Here is an 18,874-nt window from a genome sequence, read left to right as displayed (position 1 = left end):
CTCGGTTCCCATTGGTTCCCGAGGTCTTCACACCTTTTATCAAGGGCAGCCTCCTAGCGCAAGAGCTGGGAAAGAGGCCCAATCTGCTTGGATCACACAGGAAGGGGCCACGGCAGTTCCAGTATTAGTGAACTGGTAAACTGCTAGATGAACAGGCAAAGTCATCTGGCACAGTACCCACATGCAACTGTCAACAACATGAAGATGAAGGGAACAAAGGGTTAACTCATAGAACAGACATACTTGGAAAGGATCTGGCACAAAGATTCTAGATGGGGCAGAAGGAGGGCTTGTGTGGGAATGGTGGTGGACAGAGGAGGGGCCCCTCAGCAAACAGAGGGTGCTCCTGTCACCCTGAGGACAACCTTCAGGACCATTTTTCTCTGACAAATCTTGCAAGATCTTCATGTGCTTTGGAGTTCAGGGTTGTGGGTCTGGAGTGATGGGGGTAGAGAGGAACTGCCCAGGCCTCAGTGGTCCACAGAGGTCATCAGGGAGCTTCAGATGCTATCCCATGGCTACCACCGTTATGACTAGACACCACAGAACAGCCCTGCAAGGTGACACATAGTGTGTCCAATGGTGGCTGGTGGACCGCCCCCAGGAAAGCAAAATGGCATACAAAGCAACACGACCACTGTTTTGCTCCTCCAGTGGGGGAGGAGCAAATTCCTGACCTCCAGTGATTCCACCAGGAACTCTAAGGATTTGGGGAGCCACATCCAACCATGAGCACAGAGATCCTGTTGCAGGGAGGACACTCCTACAGGCCTTCAAGTTCATCTTTGGAGGCCTGAGATGACAACTGCCAGATGAGTGGTGGCTGCAGCAGCGCTAGGACGGCAGTGGACATCCACAGCTCTTGCTGCTTGCACACATGGTGCTGACCACTTACACACAAAAGGCATGCGTTTGTTTACTGGTGAGTGGCCTATGCCTGTTCACAGCATGTGCCCGGTGCACAGAGGCACCCTGGGAATATTTGAATGAAGGCATGACTACCTGAATGCTGAAAACATTAGTAAACCATCCATTTGGAAGAGGGAGAGCATGGCAGGACGCTGGGCCTGAAGAAATCATGAGTGGCTTGAGTCACAATGCTTGTTATGGTTTGAATATACAATGTCTTTCACAGGCTCATGCACTGAGCTGAGTGCCTGGTTCTCCAATGGTGAAACTCTTCTGGGATGTTGTGAGAACCAGAAGGCGGGGCCGGGTGGGGAAGTAGGTCAGTGGGACATGTCTTTGAAGGTTATCCTGGCCTGTCTCATTGTTTCCAGTATGGTATGAGATCAAGTGACCCCAAAGACTACAGGTTCAAACACCTATGTCTACTGAATGCAAATCATTCACTTTCACTAAGCTAAGTCTTCCCTAGATTGACAGGACTTAAACCTATAAACTCTTAGTTAACAGCTAATCACCTTACTCAACTTCCATCAAACGCTCCAGTTACCACGCAGCTCTGCCCAAGCCCATGGGACCAAACCAGCAAGGACAAACTCTGAAACCAGAAGCAGACGAGAATTCTCCTCTTTAAGTTGTTTCTGTTAGGTACTTGGTCACAGTGGTAAGTTCCCTGCTCCACTGCCTCAACAGTCTCTGATGGGTGTCTGTGCCTGTTTGCAAGAGACCAAGGCAGGCTGGCCACAGGGAATGGACACAGGGCACAGGCACAGGAAATGGACACAGGAAAAAGACACAGGGAATGGACACAGTGAATGTATATAGCAATCGCCACAGGGATTGACACAGGGAAGAGTGAATGGCCAGTAGCGCTTCTAGAGATACTTAGTTCTGTTGCTAATAGGAAAAGCAGGCTCTTCTGTGCTCACTTCTGGCAAGTCCACTTCAGCTACTCATCTGAGACTACCCTTCTGCCCAGTAAGATGGCTCTCCAGTGTGGTTTCCAGCTGTGCAGCAGCCTCCTAAAGTTCAGGAGTCTTTCCTAGGATTCCAGCAACTTTCCACCAGTGAGTCTAGGTTGTTTTCTGGCTGTGACTAAAGCAAGCCAATGCCTGGGTTCTGTGATGGCTTCTTCTTGCCCACATGGAAACACTGGTGTTTAAAACATGATCTAGAAGCCACAGACCAGAGGCAATTCCAAGAGTCTCTAATTTGAAACTGAGTCAGAAAGAGAAAGGGGCATCAGGAGTTATCTTGGGAGTCACTGTGATTCTGGAGCCTGATCTAGTTTTGTACGACAGGGTTTGGGGCCAATCTTCAAGTATGCTGCTGAAAACTGTTAGGTCCAAAAGTGTGCAGACAACATAAAATAGGTGGGAAAACAGGAGTCCAACTTACAGATGCTCTCACATCTCCAATAGGAAAAATGGCATCTTAAAGCCATCATAGCTCAGGGCAGCCCTGACTGCGAGGGTGTTCTTTCATGTACTGTGTCCTCTGATTTACTGCACCTCACACTCACTGTGAGGTGAGGTCCAGCAAGGGCCACATACTACATGGGTCTGATTCTTTCTTCACATGCCATTCTTCAAAGGTGGGATAGCTGCTATTATAATCTGTGTGAAGTTTCTCTTTTTCAAGTAAAACATACATTCCTCACACTGAAATCCTCCTTTACTGGATCATAGTCATTAAATATAAACTACTTCATTAAATAAAACTCAGCTGGGCACGGTGGCTCAGGACTGTAATCCTAGCTACTCAGGAGGCTGAGATCTGAGGATTGTAGTTCAAAACCAGCTTGGCACTAAAGTCACTAAAGTCCGTGAGACTCTTATCTCCAATTAACCATCAGAAAACTGGAAGTGGTGCTGTGGCTCAAGGGGTAGGGCTGTAGCCTTGAGCTGAGGAGCTCAGGGACAGTGCCCAGGCCCAAAGTTCAAGTCCCACAACCAACAAAAATAAAACAAAACCGCAAAAACTCTCAGACCAAAATAAACAGAAGACAATTTTCAATTTTCTTCTAATCCCACAGAGAGCTGACTATGTGTGCTGTTTTCTTTATTTCCTGCCATTATCTCTTAGAGGGGTCCATCCTCACTACTGCAAAGAAGTTTTGTCAAAAGGCCACCATAAGCCATGGGATGCTACACTCAGAGACTAGTTCTTTTTGTGTGTGTGTGTGGGGGGGGGGTTGTGGAGCTTGAACTCTGGGCCTGAGCACTGTCCCTGAGCTCTTCAGCTCAAGGCTACAGCCCTTGAGCCACAACAACAATTCCCATTTTCTAATGGTTAATTGGAGATAAGAATCTTACAGACTATAGGGTCCAGGCTGGCTTTGAACCACGATCCTCAGATCTCAGCCTCCGGAGTAGCTAGGATTACAGGTGTAAGCCACTGCATCCTGCTCAGAGGCCAGTTCTTAGCCTTCATTTCATGCAGTCAGTCAGTAACATTTCACACACACACACACACACACACACACACACAAACACACACACACACACACATTCCTTTTCTTTTTAGTTATATTAATCTTGTTTTGTTGTTGTTGTTTGTTTTTGTTTTTGTTTTTGTAGTACTCAGGTTTGAACTAAGGGCCTTGCACTCACCTAAACATACCCCAGATTTCAAAGACATTACTGGAAAAAGCACACCCCATGTAGAAAATTCTGAATATTGATTATATGCTGCGATATATTGGGTTAAGTATTCAAATTAATTTCACTGATTTATAGTGGTCACTGAAAAAAAAGAGTTAAATATAATACACATAACAACACACTGGCTATTACCAGAAACAGCCTGCATCTTTTCATTTGCCATCTATGTCAGAAATCTAGACTGGAATCACATTTCTAGTGAGGAACATTGACCTGGCTGAGGGATTTTACAACACTTTAACAAGTGTTAAGGTCTGAATGTCATGCCTCCCACCTTGCCAGTGGTAAACTTCATCCCCAGCTGGATGGCGTAGGAGGGCCTCGGGGAGCGATGAGATGGGGAGGGCTCCACCTTTACAAATGGGAGCACGGTTGTAGGAGAGGTGAAAGGGCCCCGTCTGTCCTGCCACACGAGCACAGTTCTAGAGGGTGCCATGTATGAGGACAGGCTCCTGCCAGACACTAGATCTGCTGGTGCCAAAGTCTGTGAGAAATAATTTTCTTTTCTTTTCTTTTCTTTTTTTTTGGTCTGTTGTAGGGCTTGAACTCTGGGCCTGGGCACTGTCCCTGAGCTCTTCAGCTCAAGGCTATCGCTCTTCCACCTGAGCCACAGCACCAATGAGAAATAATTTTGTATTACTACTATTAAAATATTCTGTTGTAGCAGCCTCAGACAACAGGCAACCCAACAGGGAAGAGACTTCTGTAATCTCTTTGGGTAACCACATTTCAATGGCAACTCATAGTTGGTTATTGTCCTCTTAAGATCCTAGCTCACTTACCTTGCTTATTCATACATGTACGTATGTTTACATGCATGCATACAGGCATTGCACCCAGGGCCTTGTTCATGCAAGGCAAGAATTCTACTAGTTGGACCACATCCCTAGCACTTTTCGTTTGCATTTTGGTTTTGAGACAGGACCTTGCTAAGAGCATCTAGGACAGCCTTAATATCTTTTGTGTGTGTTGTGTGGGGGGGGGTCATGGGGCTTGAACTCTGGGCCTGGGCTGGGCTCTTCAGCCAAGGCTAAGGTCCTACCCTTGAGCCAAGCCCCACTTCCTGTTTTCTAGAGTTTAATTGGAGGTAAGAGTCTCAGGTCCTTTTGTGCCTGGGCTGGCTTTGAACCTCGATCCTCAGATCTCAGCCTCCTGAGTAGCTAGGATTACAGGCGTGAGCCACTGTGCCAGCTTCCCTTGATCCTCCTGCCTCCACCTCTGGAGTAAGAGCCTCACTTCAGAAATAACCAGATGTGTGGTTCTTCCTTTCCCTGAATCTCTGTATGCCTGGTCTCTCTATGTCTCTGCTTGCTACTTCAGATTTTTCCTCAGGCGAGTGGCAGAGCATCTCACTATCGAGCCCACATATCTCATCATTTTCCTATAGTACTGTTTGTCAGACTTCATCTCTCTTCAAATCTTCAACTCTGGGAACCAGACGGCCAAACCTAATTTCTCATATTAACCTCCTAAAACAAAACTAATTTGACTATTGTCTTCCTCCAAGAAAGGAAGCTGGTCTGCATTAATTTAAAACCTCAGTGAATAATAAAGGTTGTTTTTTCCCTGCTCTTAGGATAACAGATATAATATGAAAATTAATTTTCTTCCATTGGCCCTAGGAGCCCATTATGTCGGCACAATATGAGACAGCTTCTCTAGTCTTTCCCAGGAAGACTGCTGTCTCTCCTAAAGGAAGCTGACAGTAGCAGATTTATTTATGATTAAATACTTAAGGGCTGGGTGCAAACAAAGGAATAACGGCACAATTTAGAGGAACCAAGAGTCGGAAGCAGGTAGCTCACATCGAAGTAGTTGGTTATAAAACTACCTGAAATGCAAAGAACAACAAGGAAATCCAAGAGTCAGGAGAAGCATAAGGAAGGAGAAAAGAAGGCAACCATATGCATAATGAACAACTGCTCTTTTCCGAACCGATATTGGCCTGGAAAGCAACACACGGCAATAAGAAAGCATTTGTCTTGGCATCAGATTTGTTCTCCAGAGGCGTGGGCTCGGCGCATTGCTAATAAGGAAGCTATCACGTGTGGAGAAATATTGGGGAAAGGAGAAAATATGTTTTCTGTTTGTAACTCAAAAGCTTCTGTCAGCCACAGTGGCTGCACTGAGCAAACTTAATGTAACCTCTTAATGAAGGTAGTCTTTAGTAACTAGAACAACAACAGAACCCCACAGAGACCCCAGTTCTGTGACTCTGAGTGGCATCTGGCCACTTGTGTTTTAGAAAAGCTTCTCAGATGTCATGGTACTTTGCTCCTTTCCCTTCTGGTGACAGCACTGTGATTCTCCTTTGGGAAATCACTTCCATGCGTTGGTCCCTACGCATGGAAGTCCATGTTGAGCTCATGACCCAAGTCCAGTCATTGAACATGTTTCATGCCCTGCTGACCTAAGCAACTACTTCCAGGATGTCCACAGGAACAAAGACAGCCAAGGAATGTCAACCTGGGACATGTGCTGGAAACGTTAAGATGCAAGCCCCATCTTTCTGATGAGGTAGAAAGGCAAACTAGTAATTGACTGTCTTTGCCTCTGTGAGGGATTCTGAGAATAAATTAAACTAACCCAGAAAGGCAAAACTACTGATGACATTATTATTGTTGTTGTTATTTTATTATTATTATTAATTATTGCCAGTCCTGGGGCTTGAACTCAGGGCCTGGGCCTTGAGTATTTTTGCTCAAGGCTAGCACTCTACCACTTGAGCTACAGAAGCACTTCTAGCTTTTTCTGTGTATGTGGTACTGAGGGATGAACCCAGGGCTTTGTGCATGTTAGACAAGCATTCAACACTAGACCACACTCTGGCCCCGATGACATTATTTACCTGAGCCCATCCACTCCCAAAGCTTGTACCCCGATAGCATTTTGCAAATGCACAAGCCCATAATTCTTCTTTGCTGATTACTGATAGCCTCTGGCAATATTTTTTTTAAATGTTTACTCGTAAGAAAGCCTATTAGAAACGATACTGTGCACTTGACTCTGAAACTACACTGCACAATCTCAGCCACTTTCACCTGGGGCAGCAGTCCTGCAGAATCATGAATGGCGGGTGACAAGGATGAGGGATAAAGCAGAGCTGCTCACTCATGAAAAGGCTTGCCTTGTAATTACAGGCTCCCTGACATACACAGAATACATGGACACTGGATGATCAACTACAAATGTCATCTCTGAAATGTCTCCTGCGTACCCGAGGATTGGTTTTCAAAATCCTGTCCCTAGGCAAGAGCAGCACTGGTCCTATTTGTGAGTTTGTTCAGAATACAAATCCCAACTGCCCTGGCCTTGTGCCCAGGAAGCTGTGAGTTAAGTAGCCCTCCTCCTTCGTGTGTAATTTTGAGAACTACAGTACTAGACTCTGGAGCACTGGTTCTCACACACCGACAGACTGCTGAGTTCCCACCCTCATATTTACATTGAGCACCCCTAACAGTTCCCAGGTGATACTGCTGCTTTGGGCCCAGGGAGCCCACTTTGAGAACCACGGTCTGGCAGGTCGACCTAGGCGGGGGTCCACAATTCCAGTCAGCGGTGAAAATCCAGGATCTTCAGGACCTGGCTGCTAAGTTCAGTCCCACTGATATGGAGTCTGTTAATGGGGGGGGGGGGGCTCCCAGGTGGCTCAGCCGGAGGTGCTGCAGCCAAAAGGTCACAGCTCAGCAACAAATGAATAATTTAAAACAACACAGGTTCGTTACCTGCATTACTTGATCACTTAGAAGGAAGATATTCCTTCAGATACTATGTGGTTGACAATTCTCACCCACCTCATCCACCACGGCTATCGTTTAGCAATGCTTCCTGAAGGCACTGCTTCTAGCACTTTGCATGAATTAGCATCTATTTAAAGGTCATTTTACAACAAGTTAACCAAAGAGGGGAGGGTTTAAGCCACTTGGCCAAATTCACCAATGTGAGGCAGCCAGTAAGAAGGCAGAGATTTGAACCTAGGTCTATTCCATCCCAGAGGCCGTATCTGTAAATACCATCCAATCTGCCTTCCTGCAAATTCACTAGAGCACACCCAGTTAAGTTGTTGAAGAGCATAACTGTCTTGCCTCATGTCACCCAGTTTCGCAGCTAGTCTTCCTCACGGCATCCTGACAGAACACCAGTGCCTGGCCATTCCTTGTTCCTTCCCATTCACCAACGTTTGCACATGTGGGTTCTTTATCAGAGAACAGGCAAATTCACAACACTGTCCCTTTTCCCACTTGCTACTAAGATGACTGGCCAAGTCAGATGAGTGGCTCTCAACGGGAGGCTGTGCCACCTAAAGTGGACACAATGGGCTGTGGGTTGTGGATAAGGGAGCCTATCTGGAAAAAGGTCCACAGAGGAGGCAAGATCTCACCCTTCTGCACCCCAGAAGCACCTGCAGAATGCTGAACACCCATACTCCAGCACCACTCTGAACCTTCCAGGTCAACTGGCCACAGTCCAGAACCAGGCCCCTGTGTGGCTGTGCCATCCCAGAGGAACTGCCAGAGCCAAGGCCATCTGAGTGGGGAATTAAGGAAGCAACTGTTCAAGCAACACAACTAATTGAAGAAATTACAAATGAACATTTATCTATTTAAGTTAAGACATTTTCTGGAGTTGAGGCTCGGGGGTAAAGGGCCAGCCCATGAGGGAAAGAATCAGATTCAAAAAAACAAAACAAAAGTAATATAGTTAAGACACTTTCTTCAGCTTGAGCATAAACAAGTGGAAGACATCGGTAGGTCTAACTTTAAAAACAATCACAAAACACTACACACACACACACACACACACAGTACCACAAAGAAAGTAAAAGTGAAAACAGTAAACTAGAAAAAATGTGTTATATACTTAACCAAAAAATGGATTCCCTTGAAAATACAGAGTGTTTCAATCTTACAAGGAAATGACAAACATTCCAAAAGAAAAATAGATAATGTTCATGCATCTATTTTATAAAAATAAGTACATTATGAATAAATAAAAGAGAAAATCCAAAGAAGTTCATGTCATCAGTAAACACAAAAATTCAAAGTAAAACAAGAAACCACTTGGGCAAATATATAATCATGCATCAGGCTTGTCATATGCCCTTGTGGGAACGATAAATCAGTAAAACTTTCCAGAAAGCAATTTAGCACTTCGCTTCAAAAGCCTTTAAGACATTCATTTTCTTTGATCCAATAAATTCCCATTACTTCTATCATCTTATCTTCCTAAACAGACTAATGTACATGGATTCATTGAATCTTCAGAAAGAGCAAGAAACTGTAAATGAAGGACTAAGAAAAGCTAGGTTAAATAAATTGTAACAAATCCATACAACAGAATACTATACAGCAATTTAAAATGAGAAATGTTTAAGATGCCGGGCACTGGTGCTCATGGATGAAATCCCAGTTACCTACGAGGCTAAGATCTGAGGGTGGTGATCCAAAGCCAGCTGGGGCAAACAAACCCAAGAAACTCTTATTTCCAATTAGCTAGCAAAAAGAAAGAAGTGCAGGTATGGCTCAAGTAGTAGATTGCTATCCTTGAATTAAAAAAGCTAAGCAAGAGTGTGAGGCCCTTAGTTCAAGCACAGTGTCAGCACAAATTTTTTTTTTCATAAAAGAAACATTTGAGGATATGAGAAAATCCTTCTGGTATACTAAGTAAAAAAGTCAAGTAGGAATGCTAATATAAATATATGCATCCATATGAAAGAAAAAGACCAGCTGCTACATGGAAGGATATGTGTCAACAGAGTTAAAATAGCTTCTGTGTTTTCAAACTTCTCACTCACCAACACAATTCTCTTTAAAATCTGGAAAATGGTAGTCCCTATTATCTTTAACTTCATGAGAGTCAAATGGGAAACAAGAAGGCTTTGGAGACTAGAAAGTCATTCTCTCTGGGCATAAAGTCATGAAGATGGGGGAGAGGGGAGGTAAGCTGCCTCAGTCCACCATAGTAAACGTTACTCACTGCAATCTAGTACACATTCAGTTCCATAGCTAAACTCACCTCAAATGATTAACGGCCACAGGCGCTCATGGTTCTCAGCGTGGACTGCAGGTTTCCATCATGGCAGGAAGTTCTGTGGGACAATGCTCCCCCTAAACCTTCTACTTCAGGGATCTAGAGGTGGGCTCTCTTTGACCTGATCTCTTAGTATACCTCTCCTCACCTGTGCTGCTCCAGCCACAAGTAAGTAAGCCCCACGAGAACAGAGCCAGAGGCCTGAAACAGCATCCTTTCAGGCTAGTGGGGGAGTGGAAGATACAGAGCCAAGCTACTACAAGTAATAATTTGGCCCAACTGTTGACCCAGCACACAGCTCAGCTTTCACTAAAAGAAGACTTTCTGGAGGAGGGGGTGGGCACTATTACAAAGAGGAAAGGACAGAATCTTATATAGAAAACGGGTGACGGGCCAGGCCCTGGTGGCTCACACCTATAATCCTAGCTACTCAGGAGGCTGAGATATGAGGATCACGGTTCAAAGCCAGCCCAGACACAAAAGTCAGTGAGACTCTTATCTCCAATTAACCAATTAATTGGAGACTCTTATCTCCAATTCACTGGCGCTGTGGCTCAAGTGATAGAGCCTTGAGCCTTCAGCCTTGAGCTGAAGAGCTCAGGGACAGTGACCAAGCCCAGAGTTCATGCCCCATGACCAAAAAAAAGGAGGGTTGGGTGACAGGAGCCAATGCATCCATGAGAAGCAGCACAGTAGCACAGTTTAAAGGAAGAGCCACCAGCCTGCAGGACATTGGCTCATGCCACACACTTTTGTAAAAAGCCTGTGAGGGGCCAGGCCTGAGACGTTAGCAGAATGGCTGTGGTCTCCTGAGCACATCTCACCAGAACTGCTGGAGCACCAAGGGTCGGCGGACTATGCCAAGCCCTGAGGATGCACAAGGGCTCACTCAAGGGCCACACACTTCCTGATGAGTCCTGACCGGTTTTCTTTGTATCCTAGAGAGTGAACTCCCTTTTCTGCCTCATTGGGGATCAGGGTTCCCTGTTCCTGCCCTTCTCCTTATGCCCACCTCAGACCCCACCCATGCCAGGATGATGCAGAGCTCCTCAGGGGGGCAGGCAGCCTCAGGAGGGCCAGATCTCAGTTTCAGGAGACCCCTCGAATGACCCATGGGGCTGTGGGCTCAAGAGGTGTAAGAAAAATATAGGGGTGGGGGGTGGTGAGCTCTGGAGTTCTCCAGGGAGGGGTGGGGTCTATGTGGAAGCAGCAATTACTAGCATGGCCCGAGGACAAGAGTCCAGCAGGAGGAGGGAGGGCACGAGCCCCAAGCTGAGGAGGGTGTGTCCAGGCTGCACCCAGGGCAGGACTGGCTTTTCAGGGAAGCGCCACAAGTAATGAGGATGGAGGGCTGGAAAGGGACCCCGGGGATCCCGGGGATCCCGGGGACCCCGGCGACCCCGGGCAGAGGGAAAATGTCCGCCAGGAAGAGGGAACCCGATGCTCGGCAAGGTAGGGGTCCCCAGCGCTGGCGACGGGCGGGGCGCGGAGGCAGCAGGTGTGCAGGCACCTGGGGCGTGAAGAGAGGGCCGGGTGGGCGCCAGCTGTCAAGGGAAGGGAGCCTCCTCTTTCGGACTTGGGGGCTCCGACCTTGCCCTTGAGCATTTGTTAGAAGCAGGCAGGGCACCTTCTTCACAGCACGAGACCCACCCGGGCCGCGGTGCGCCAGGCCTGCCACAGGACCGCGGTTACAGGGGGTCTGACTGCTAGGACCCTGCGCCCCCTGCGCTCTCCTTGGGCTCCCCAAGACCGCAAGGCCGCTCGTCCGGGCTCCGCGCCGACCCCCGCCCACCCCCGGCCTCGCCGCACTCGGGCTCCGCACGGCGACCCCCCCCACGCGGCCTGCTCCCCGTGCCAGCGCCCCCCCGGACCCCCCGCGCCTCACCCCCTTCCCGGCCGCAGTACCTGGGACACTCGAAGCTGCACCCCCTGCGCCGCAGCGCCGCCCTCTTCTGCCGCAGGAGCGCAGCGGCCGCCCCGCCGGGCTCCGGCTCCATCGCCCCGGGCGGGGGCTGCGGGCTCGGGCACACTCGGGTGGGCTCGGGCCTCGGCTGGGATCGGCCGGACGCTCGGCTCGCGCGCCGCAGCCCACGCCCCGCCCGGCGCCCCTCGCCGGCCCAGGCCCCGCCCCAGCCCCGCCCCTAGCCCCAGCTTAGCCCGCCTCTTCTCCCCTCGTTCAAGCTCAAGCCCCGCCCCGAAATCCAGCGAGCCGAGACCACGCCCATTCCCCGCCCCCAGGCTCTGCCCAACCACTCTAAGCCCCTGGGCCGGGTCCTTGCCCCGCCCACTCCCGCCCCTAACTCCACCCACCTTCCCATGCCTATTAACTGACCTCAGGCCCCGCCCCACCTCACACCCTACCCCAGCCCGCCCCACGCCCCTCAGTCTGCACCAGGCCCCTCCCTGAACTTTCACCGTCCTCCCCTCGAACCTCGGGAGACGGCAGCCCCGCGGGGGTCCTGCTTCCTCCACCCCCATGCGGAGCCTAGCGGCCCCAAGCGCCCACTCCATCTTCAACTTTCTCCCTCCCGCGGCCCCGCACCTCGCCCTTCACGGAAGACCCAGGCCCTGCTCACCTACCCTGCAGTTCGGCGTGCCCGCGCGGCTCCAGCCCTCGCACCCGAGGGTCTTACTCCCTCAGCGTCGGGGCCCGACTCCTCACCCGGAGCCTCTGGGTCCGTTTCTGTCGTGGTACCGCCCTCTCCCGGAGGGGCCGCCCTTTCCCCACGTCCCGCCCACAGGCGTGGCCCCAATCCCGGAGCTCCGCCTCTTCTCTCCACAACTTCGGCTCCACACCTAGACCTGCTGGCACCCCAGGCGTTCGGGAGAGCTCTACTGAGTCCCGCCTTCCGCCCGGCCCACAGAACCCCGCCCCTAGTAAGCCACGCCCACACCGCCTCTCCTCACCTGTCAGCGTGGGCCCGGCCCACAGAACCCCGCCCCTAGTAAGCCACGCCCACACCGCCTCTCCTCACCTGTCAGCGTGCGCCCGGCTCGCAGAAGCCCCGCCCCTTGTAAGCCACGCCCACACCGCCTAGCCTCACCTGTCAGAGTGCGCCTGGAGGATGCCCGCTCTCAGTTCACTGAGAAAAGCCCCCTCCACCAAACAGGAGGCGCTCTACCTCCTGGTGGCCTGGCACAATGAGGCTGAGGGGCTAAAGTTTTGCAGGCTGGTTGGTTCAGGTTTTGTTATTTTCCAACTTTGTGACCACTCCCTCCATTCCTTCCTAAGCCAGATGCATCGCCTAAGAGCCCTTGAGCACTGACTGCCCTGTGGCTAGATGCAGGGACCCAGTTAGATAAAGCCAGGATCGCTGTGCCAGAAAAATCATGATATGAGCTAGGGCTACCTTCAGCTAGCAAGGCTTTGTAGCAGCGGGGGAGCCGCGGAGCAGCGCCCAGGGAGTGTGCCACACTAGGAGAATGAATGCATCACTGCAGTTTTGGAAGACGGGCGGGAAACCCAGCAAGCCAGGCGGTGTGGGGAGATTCTAAGCTTCCGGTGGATCATTTCCACTCAGTGACTTTCAGGCTTGTGCAGGGCCTGGTTTCCCTTGCAGCTTCATATTCAGGAAGGGAAAATGAAGAGGAGAGCAGGAATAATAGCGATTCTAAGAGTGTTTCACTTCTGCCAGGCTTGCTTAAGCCTCCTTGGTTTCTACTAGACAGCTCTTATGAGTCTTCCTTTTTCTCTTAAGTAAGCTAGAGTCACCAGCTCCTAAAGGATATGATTCTCCCTTTGCTCAGTGAGAGACCTGATGGGTCTGCTACCAGCATCTCACTGCTGTCTCCTTGATGCACCAGCCTCTAGGTGTCCTGCAATCCCTGAACGGAATCTTCCCCACTCCCTTCCTCAAATGCCCACAGTGCTACCCCTATCTCCTTCCTGAGGGCATGGCTCCTATGCTGCTTATGTTTTAGTTGTTGTCAGCTTAGCTTTGAGCACACAATAACCTCTTCCATGCCTATATTCTGGCACAGCGACTGCCAAGTGAATGTCTGTGATTTTAATAAATTGAGCAATAGTCATTGGAAAACACATTTAATTTCAAAGTAAACAAAGATGCCTGTACATTAAAGTATTTAATTAGTGAAACAATTATCAGTGTAACAAGCTGAAAAATACAGCAACTTGGTACAAGACTGAGGTAACAAAATACTTCACCAAAAATCTAAAGAATCCCACAGAGGGCTGATGTCCAGTGGTTATTAGGGATGAGACAATTCACAAGTTATTAGAGAAAATCCTTTCACAACTGCATGCAGGGATCTGCTGGAAAAAAAAGACATCCCGGGAGAATGCAACAGATTTAACAAGAAACAAACTAAAACGTAGAAATCGATTTTCAACTTACTTGGAAGAATACATAAGAAATTGAAAAACTACTCTCTACACAACATTTGAAGTGCTAAGTGGAAAATCATGCATTTTGGCACAAAATTCATTAAAGATTATACCGTACTAATGAATTAATTACCATTATCTTATTACTGAATGGTCACACTTATTCAGACATGGAGAGGGATTCGTGGTTACAGAATGCTCTGAGGGGGACTTGTGGCTGCTCACAGGAACACACACACACACGAGCAGCAGAGGGCCACAAATGGACTGAAGTCCAAGTTACAAGTTCTCAACACCCAAGAAAATGTAGCTGTCATTCATACTGCATTTGAATTTAGCATCACAGTTAAAGACAAAGCCAATGGAACAGTGCGAGTGCTCTGACACTTCTCTTTCACTCCTCTGCAGGAGTCCTCCTCATTCTCCTCTGGCTCTGAGCCAAAGATGACCCCCCCTCCCCATGATGGAACATACAGAGCAAGACTGTGTCTCTTGAGCCTTTCCAGAAGAACCTGTGCATAGGATTTGAACCTAGGGTGATGTGAAAGGCAGGAAATTGCCCAAGGAGGTGTGTGAAGTTGGGATTATGTTCCTTAGTGCTCAGCTCCAGGAGCACAGATTGGATCTTACTTCCTGTCATATATCCTGGGCAGAACCCGTCACATAGGAATGAATGAATGAATGAATGAATGAGTTTATATGGAAACTCTTATTTCAAAGGGACTCTCATAGTATTTTTAACATAAAGTCATCCAATATACCAACAATTGATGGAAGGCAGGCTGATTAAACTCATGTAGAGGGTTACCAAAAAGAAGGGAGGCTATTTATTTATTTTTGGCACCTGCTGGTTCTAAACATCAGCAACCAGGCTTGGCTTGCAAAGGGCTGCCTATGTTCATCTGAAAAATGGCATCCTTAAAGATGCACCTTAAAGATGCTGGGAGTTTGGCCGAGTGGTAGAGTGCTTGCCTGGCATGCATGAAGACCTAGGTTTGATTCCTTGGTCCCACATACATAGAAAAAAAAAAAACCAGAAGTGGCACTGTGGCTCAAGTGGTAGAGCACTAGTCTTGAGAAAACCCAAGGGCAGTGCTCAAGCCCTGAGCCCCAGCTCAGGACTGGCAAAAAACAAAAAAAGGCACCTTTCTGGAAGTGGTGCTGTGGCTTAAGTGGTAGAGCAGTAGCCTTGAGCTGAAGAGCTCAGGGCTCAAGACACACGACTGACCAAGAAAAAAAAAAAAAAGGTACACCTTCCTTGGGTTTGGGAAGTGGAAATCAGATGAGTAAAGAAATACTGGCCATATTCATAAGAATGAGAAACACGATAGAAATCAGTTGGCAAACCCCTCCTCCAAGTGTCCACTTTGTCAGCACCTCAGCCTGACAGATGTGGGATAGGGCGGGAGGGTGGGGGGAAGCTGTACTCTCTGTACTCTTTCACTGGGCATGTGCAACTTTCTAATGCCCCCGCCAAACCCATCCTTCACCAAAGTATTTCAGTTGCCAGGATGCACATGGTAGACCTGGAGTGACAAAACAACTAAGAGGGATGATAATGATGTCTCCCAAGGCGAGGCTGTGACAATGCTACCAGCTACCTACCCCAGTTGTAGCCAGCATCCTACAACCTTCATGATGGACTTCCAGTCTGTTTGCTTAAAGAAAATTAGTCTATGCATGCAAGACCTAACACCTTTGATTGTTTCACAGATATCTGTGCAGTACATTCAATGAGTGAAACAGCAATGCAGATTCGCTCCAGGGTAAGAATCCATCCAACCACGTCCTCTTGGTTTGCGCCTGGTTCCCTGTCCCAGGCTCACAGGTCTCCTCCCCTGAAGCTAGGGACAAGCCAACACTGGGGAAGTACATGGCATGGGATTTGCATATTTGGCCTGAGTACTTTCCTAGTAGAGTATCTTTCAGCTCAGTCTCCAGGACTTTTCTGGTGTGTTCAAGGATCTCTCCTCCTGCAGGTGTTTTTGTTTTGGCAACAAAGTCCAAGCCATTTCTTCAAGAGTCCCAAAGTAAGAATGTTTCTGGGAAGGCCTGTGGGGGTCAGTCTTCACGAGGAGACTAAACACTTTGAAAATAATTGTGATTGTGCTCTTTCAAATTAGACTGAGAATAAAAGGCTGTGAAGGATAAGAAAAATCTGGTAAGGGGAAAAAATAAAATGACCTAGTGAGGCATGAAATTCTGGGGCTTTGGGTTTGATGACTATGATATTTCATGAGTGAAAAACCAGGAGAGTTTGAAGAGTGAAGAAGCCCAGGAGATAATCAGCCAATGCTCCAGTCTTGCACTTTCATCTAAGCTTGTGATATTTCAGGAGTGCGAGTCCAGGATCAGATTCCCACAGCTTAACTCCTGACTGCTGAGGCTGTGGTCGGGGGTGTCTGCAGTGTTTGGTGTTGTCACTCAGCCTCTAGATGCCAATTTGAAGGGTTGTTGTTGGAATCTGGTGCACACGTCCGGACCCCTGGTAGGGCAGTGTGCAAGGCAACTGTGGTCAGGGCTTGATGCCATCCATGTCATCATCTGCAGTTCCTCTTGGCTTCAAACAATATGATCTTTGCTCCAAAGGAGCACAGCTTCCAGTTGCAATAAGGTTCAACCACCAAGTCCCACCCCAGTAACAATTTCTTGGCTCACCAGTTCATTCACATTTTCAGAGAAGTGTCACCATTGGAACAAAATACCATGTTGGATCCTTGGGTAGTTTCTAAGTTGAAGTTTCTTGCCACAAAAGTCTTGAGGGTAGTTTGACACCTGGCCAGGGTAAGCTCTGAAAGCACAGTAGCATCAAGGACCCAGGCATTCTGTCCCCTTCAGAAAATTGTTCATGGATTTCCTTTTCATGTTAAAGATATCCAAACTAAAGGAAGGAGAGGGGAACAGAAAGAGGCTATGATAATAAAGAATCATCATTTTAGCTGGGCATGGTAGTATATGCCTATAGTCCCAACATTCAGGTAGCAGAAGCAGGGACACTTGAGAGTCTGAGGCTAGTCCTTGCTATAGGTCAGGCCCTTGTCTCAAAAAGAAGGGGGACCAGAGCAATCATTTTGAATAAGAATGTATTTGTGCAAAATAAGCCACTTTAAAATATGACACAAAGGTGACAGTTAAATGTTGTTCATGGAAACAGCTCTTAACCAAATGCAAAGACTGAACCCTTGACTCTCTCATCACCATTATGCCCTTGGACTTGGATGTTGGAGAACTTGCGGGTGACTGCATTTGGGGGCAAGACTGGGGGAGCTTAAGGCTTCAGTGTCACTCAGCTCCTGGCATGATGTGGATCCTGGTGGGCCCACCTCGGCAGTGGAGGCGAAGGGGTGGAATGCTGGGAGCCACGGCCTGCCTCGCAGGGAGGGTGGCAGCAAGTGGTTTCTGTGCACTGGTTTGGTTACTGTGAACCCAGTAACCTCTGCGCTGCTTCTAAGGACCTGGACCAAACACCACAACTTCCCGGGAGGGCGCAGCGGGAGCAGGTGGAGCAGGAGGGCCCCAGGTTCTGCCAGGAGAGGGCATGGGAGGAAGCATGCTGGCCAGCAGCCAGGCTAGAGTCCCAAGCCCGACCCTGCCTCTGATGGGTTGACAGCAACAAGGCCCGGAAGGGCCCAGAAGGGACCCTGGGAACAGGCTTTCCAGATGAATAGCACCCATAGGAACAGAAAACAAGACACAATTTAAGGCATTGTTTGTTTACAGTAAAAGAACGCAAGGGACCCTTAACATGGGGGGCTCCCGCACTCCTCTGACCTTTCTTGTTGGATGAGGCTGGAACTAAAGGTGAAAGCAGGGCCTCAGAGCAAATGAAGGGTGTGATGTCACAAGTCTAGTGCCAAAATGCATGTTTCTCAAAGAGTTCACACTCGCTTGCACGCACACATGGATGGCACGCACACGCAGGGGACACTTCAGGGGTGTACAAAATCTGAGGCAGCCCTGTGGGCAGACAGCCCCGTGCACTTGGGGTGTAACAAGACTTCCTGCAGCTGCCCCTGCCCTCCAGTCCCTCTAGCAGTCTGCATTGTCCACTCTGTGTGCAGCAGGAAGCACAGAGAACCCAACGTGGGCCAAATGCTCTCTATGGCAGAAGCGGCTGGTGGACAGATGAGGCCCAGAGAGGGGTATAGGGTGTGCAGTTCGGGGTCCAACAGCGCCCTGCGAGGTGGTGCTGCGAGATGAGTCATGACAGTTGCTGGGGATTGACGGGTGGGTCCCCTCCTGGTGAGCCCTCTGGGGTGGTGAGGCCACAGGCTGGGTCCTGGAATCCGGCTAGGAGGCTTCCAGTGAGGCCATGCCCAGGGCAGCTCTTCTGTACCAGGCCCAGTCCAGGGTCCCAGAAGCCTTTGCAGTCATGCCAAGTCCCGCAGAGACTTACTCAAATGACATAAGGTTGGCAGGTACCTAGAAGAGAAAGCTCAGCCTCTTGTTAAAGTTCCAGTCCTTGGGAAAGGACGGGGTATTCCCTGGGGTGTGTGGGGGGGTGGTGTCTGTGGTTCAGACAGGAAAAGGGCCCAGTGATAAAGGTATCTGTCCCTTGTGAAGTAGTTCTATGGCATACCACTCCGTGCACTCCTCTATCCTCCAGGCCTCACAGGGAAGCACCCCACTATGAAGGTGGGGAAACTGAGGCCGAGGGAGGTTACTGGCACCGTGAGTAGGAAGCAACCCACGATCTGACCACTACCCTCAGAACAAAACAAAAAGCAAGCAGCTGTACTGGAGTAGTGGGAGCAGGGCATGTATCTCTGGAGGGGCAATGAGTAGGGGGAGGGGAGGACACTTGGGGCTGGTGGGGAAGGGCCAGTGGAAGCACAGGGGAAGGAGGAAGCATGGGGACACTGAGCAATGGCTCAGGACAAGATCACAAGCTCCTTTGCTGGGGGGATTATGAGCACCAAGGTGAGGGGCC

The 18,874-nt window shown here is 49.1% G+C and overlaps 2 protein-coding genes across 4 annotated transcripts in view; both read right to left on the bottom strand.

Moving 5' to 3' along the window:
* Positions 1-12,397, bottom strand: part of Garnl3 (GTPase activating Rap/RanGAP domain like 3) — a 127,658-nt gene extending 115,261 nt beyond the window's left edge. The window contains exon 1 of the mRNA XM_090330662.1: positions 12,180-12,397. The gene's annotated coding sequence lies outside the window, so the exon portion shown is untranslated. The remainder of the gene's footprint in view (positions 1-12,179) is intronic.
* Positions 12,398-17,641: 5,244 nt separating this feature from the next.
* The window catches only part of Ralgps1 (Ral GEF with PH domain and SH3 binding motif 1), a 232,512-nt gene continuing 231,279 nt past the window's right edge, over positions 17,642-18,874 (bottom strand). For all 3 annotated transcript variants that reach the window (XM_090330657.1, XM_090330658.1, XM_090330659.1), the window contains one exon: positions 17,642-18,366. In XM_090330657.1, the coding sequence (XP_090186783.1) occupies positions 18,337-18,366 (30 nt within the window). In that variant the 3' untranslated portion in view covers positions 17,642-18,336. The remainder of the gene's footprint in view (positions 18,367-18,874) is intronic.

This window comes from Megascapheus bottae, chromosome 3 (assembly GCF_031878675.1).
Source record: "Megascapheus bottae isolate mThoBot1 chromosome 3, mThoBot2.hap1, whole genome shotgun sequence".
NCBI classification, from domain to species: Eukaryota; Metazoa; Chordata; class Mammalia; order Rodentia; family Geomyidae; genus Megascapheus; species Megascapheus bottae.
The sequence above is the reverse complement of the archived record's forward strand: the minus strand, read 5'-3'. Positions and strand labels throughout refer to the sequence as shown.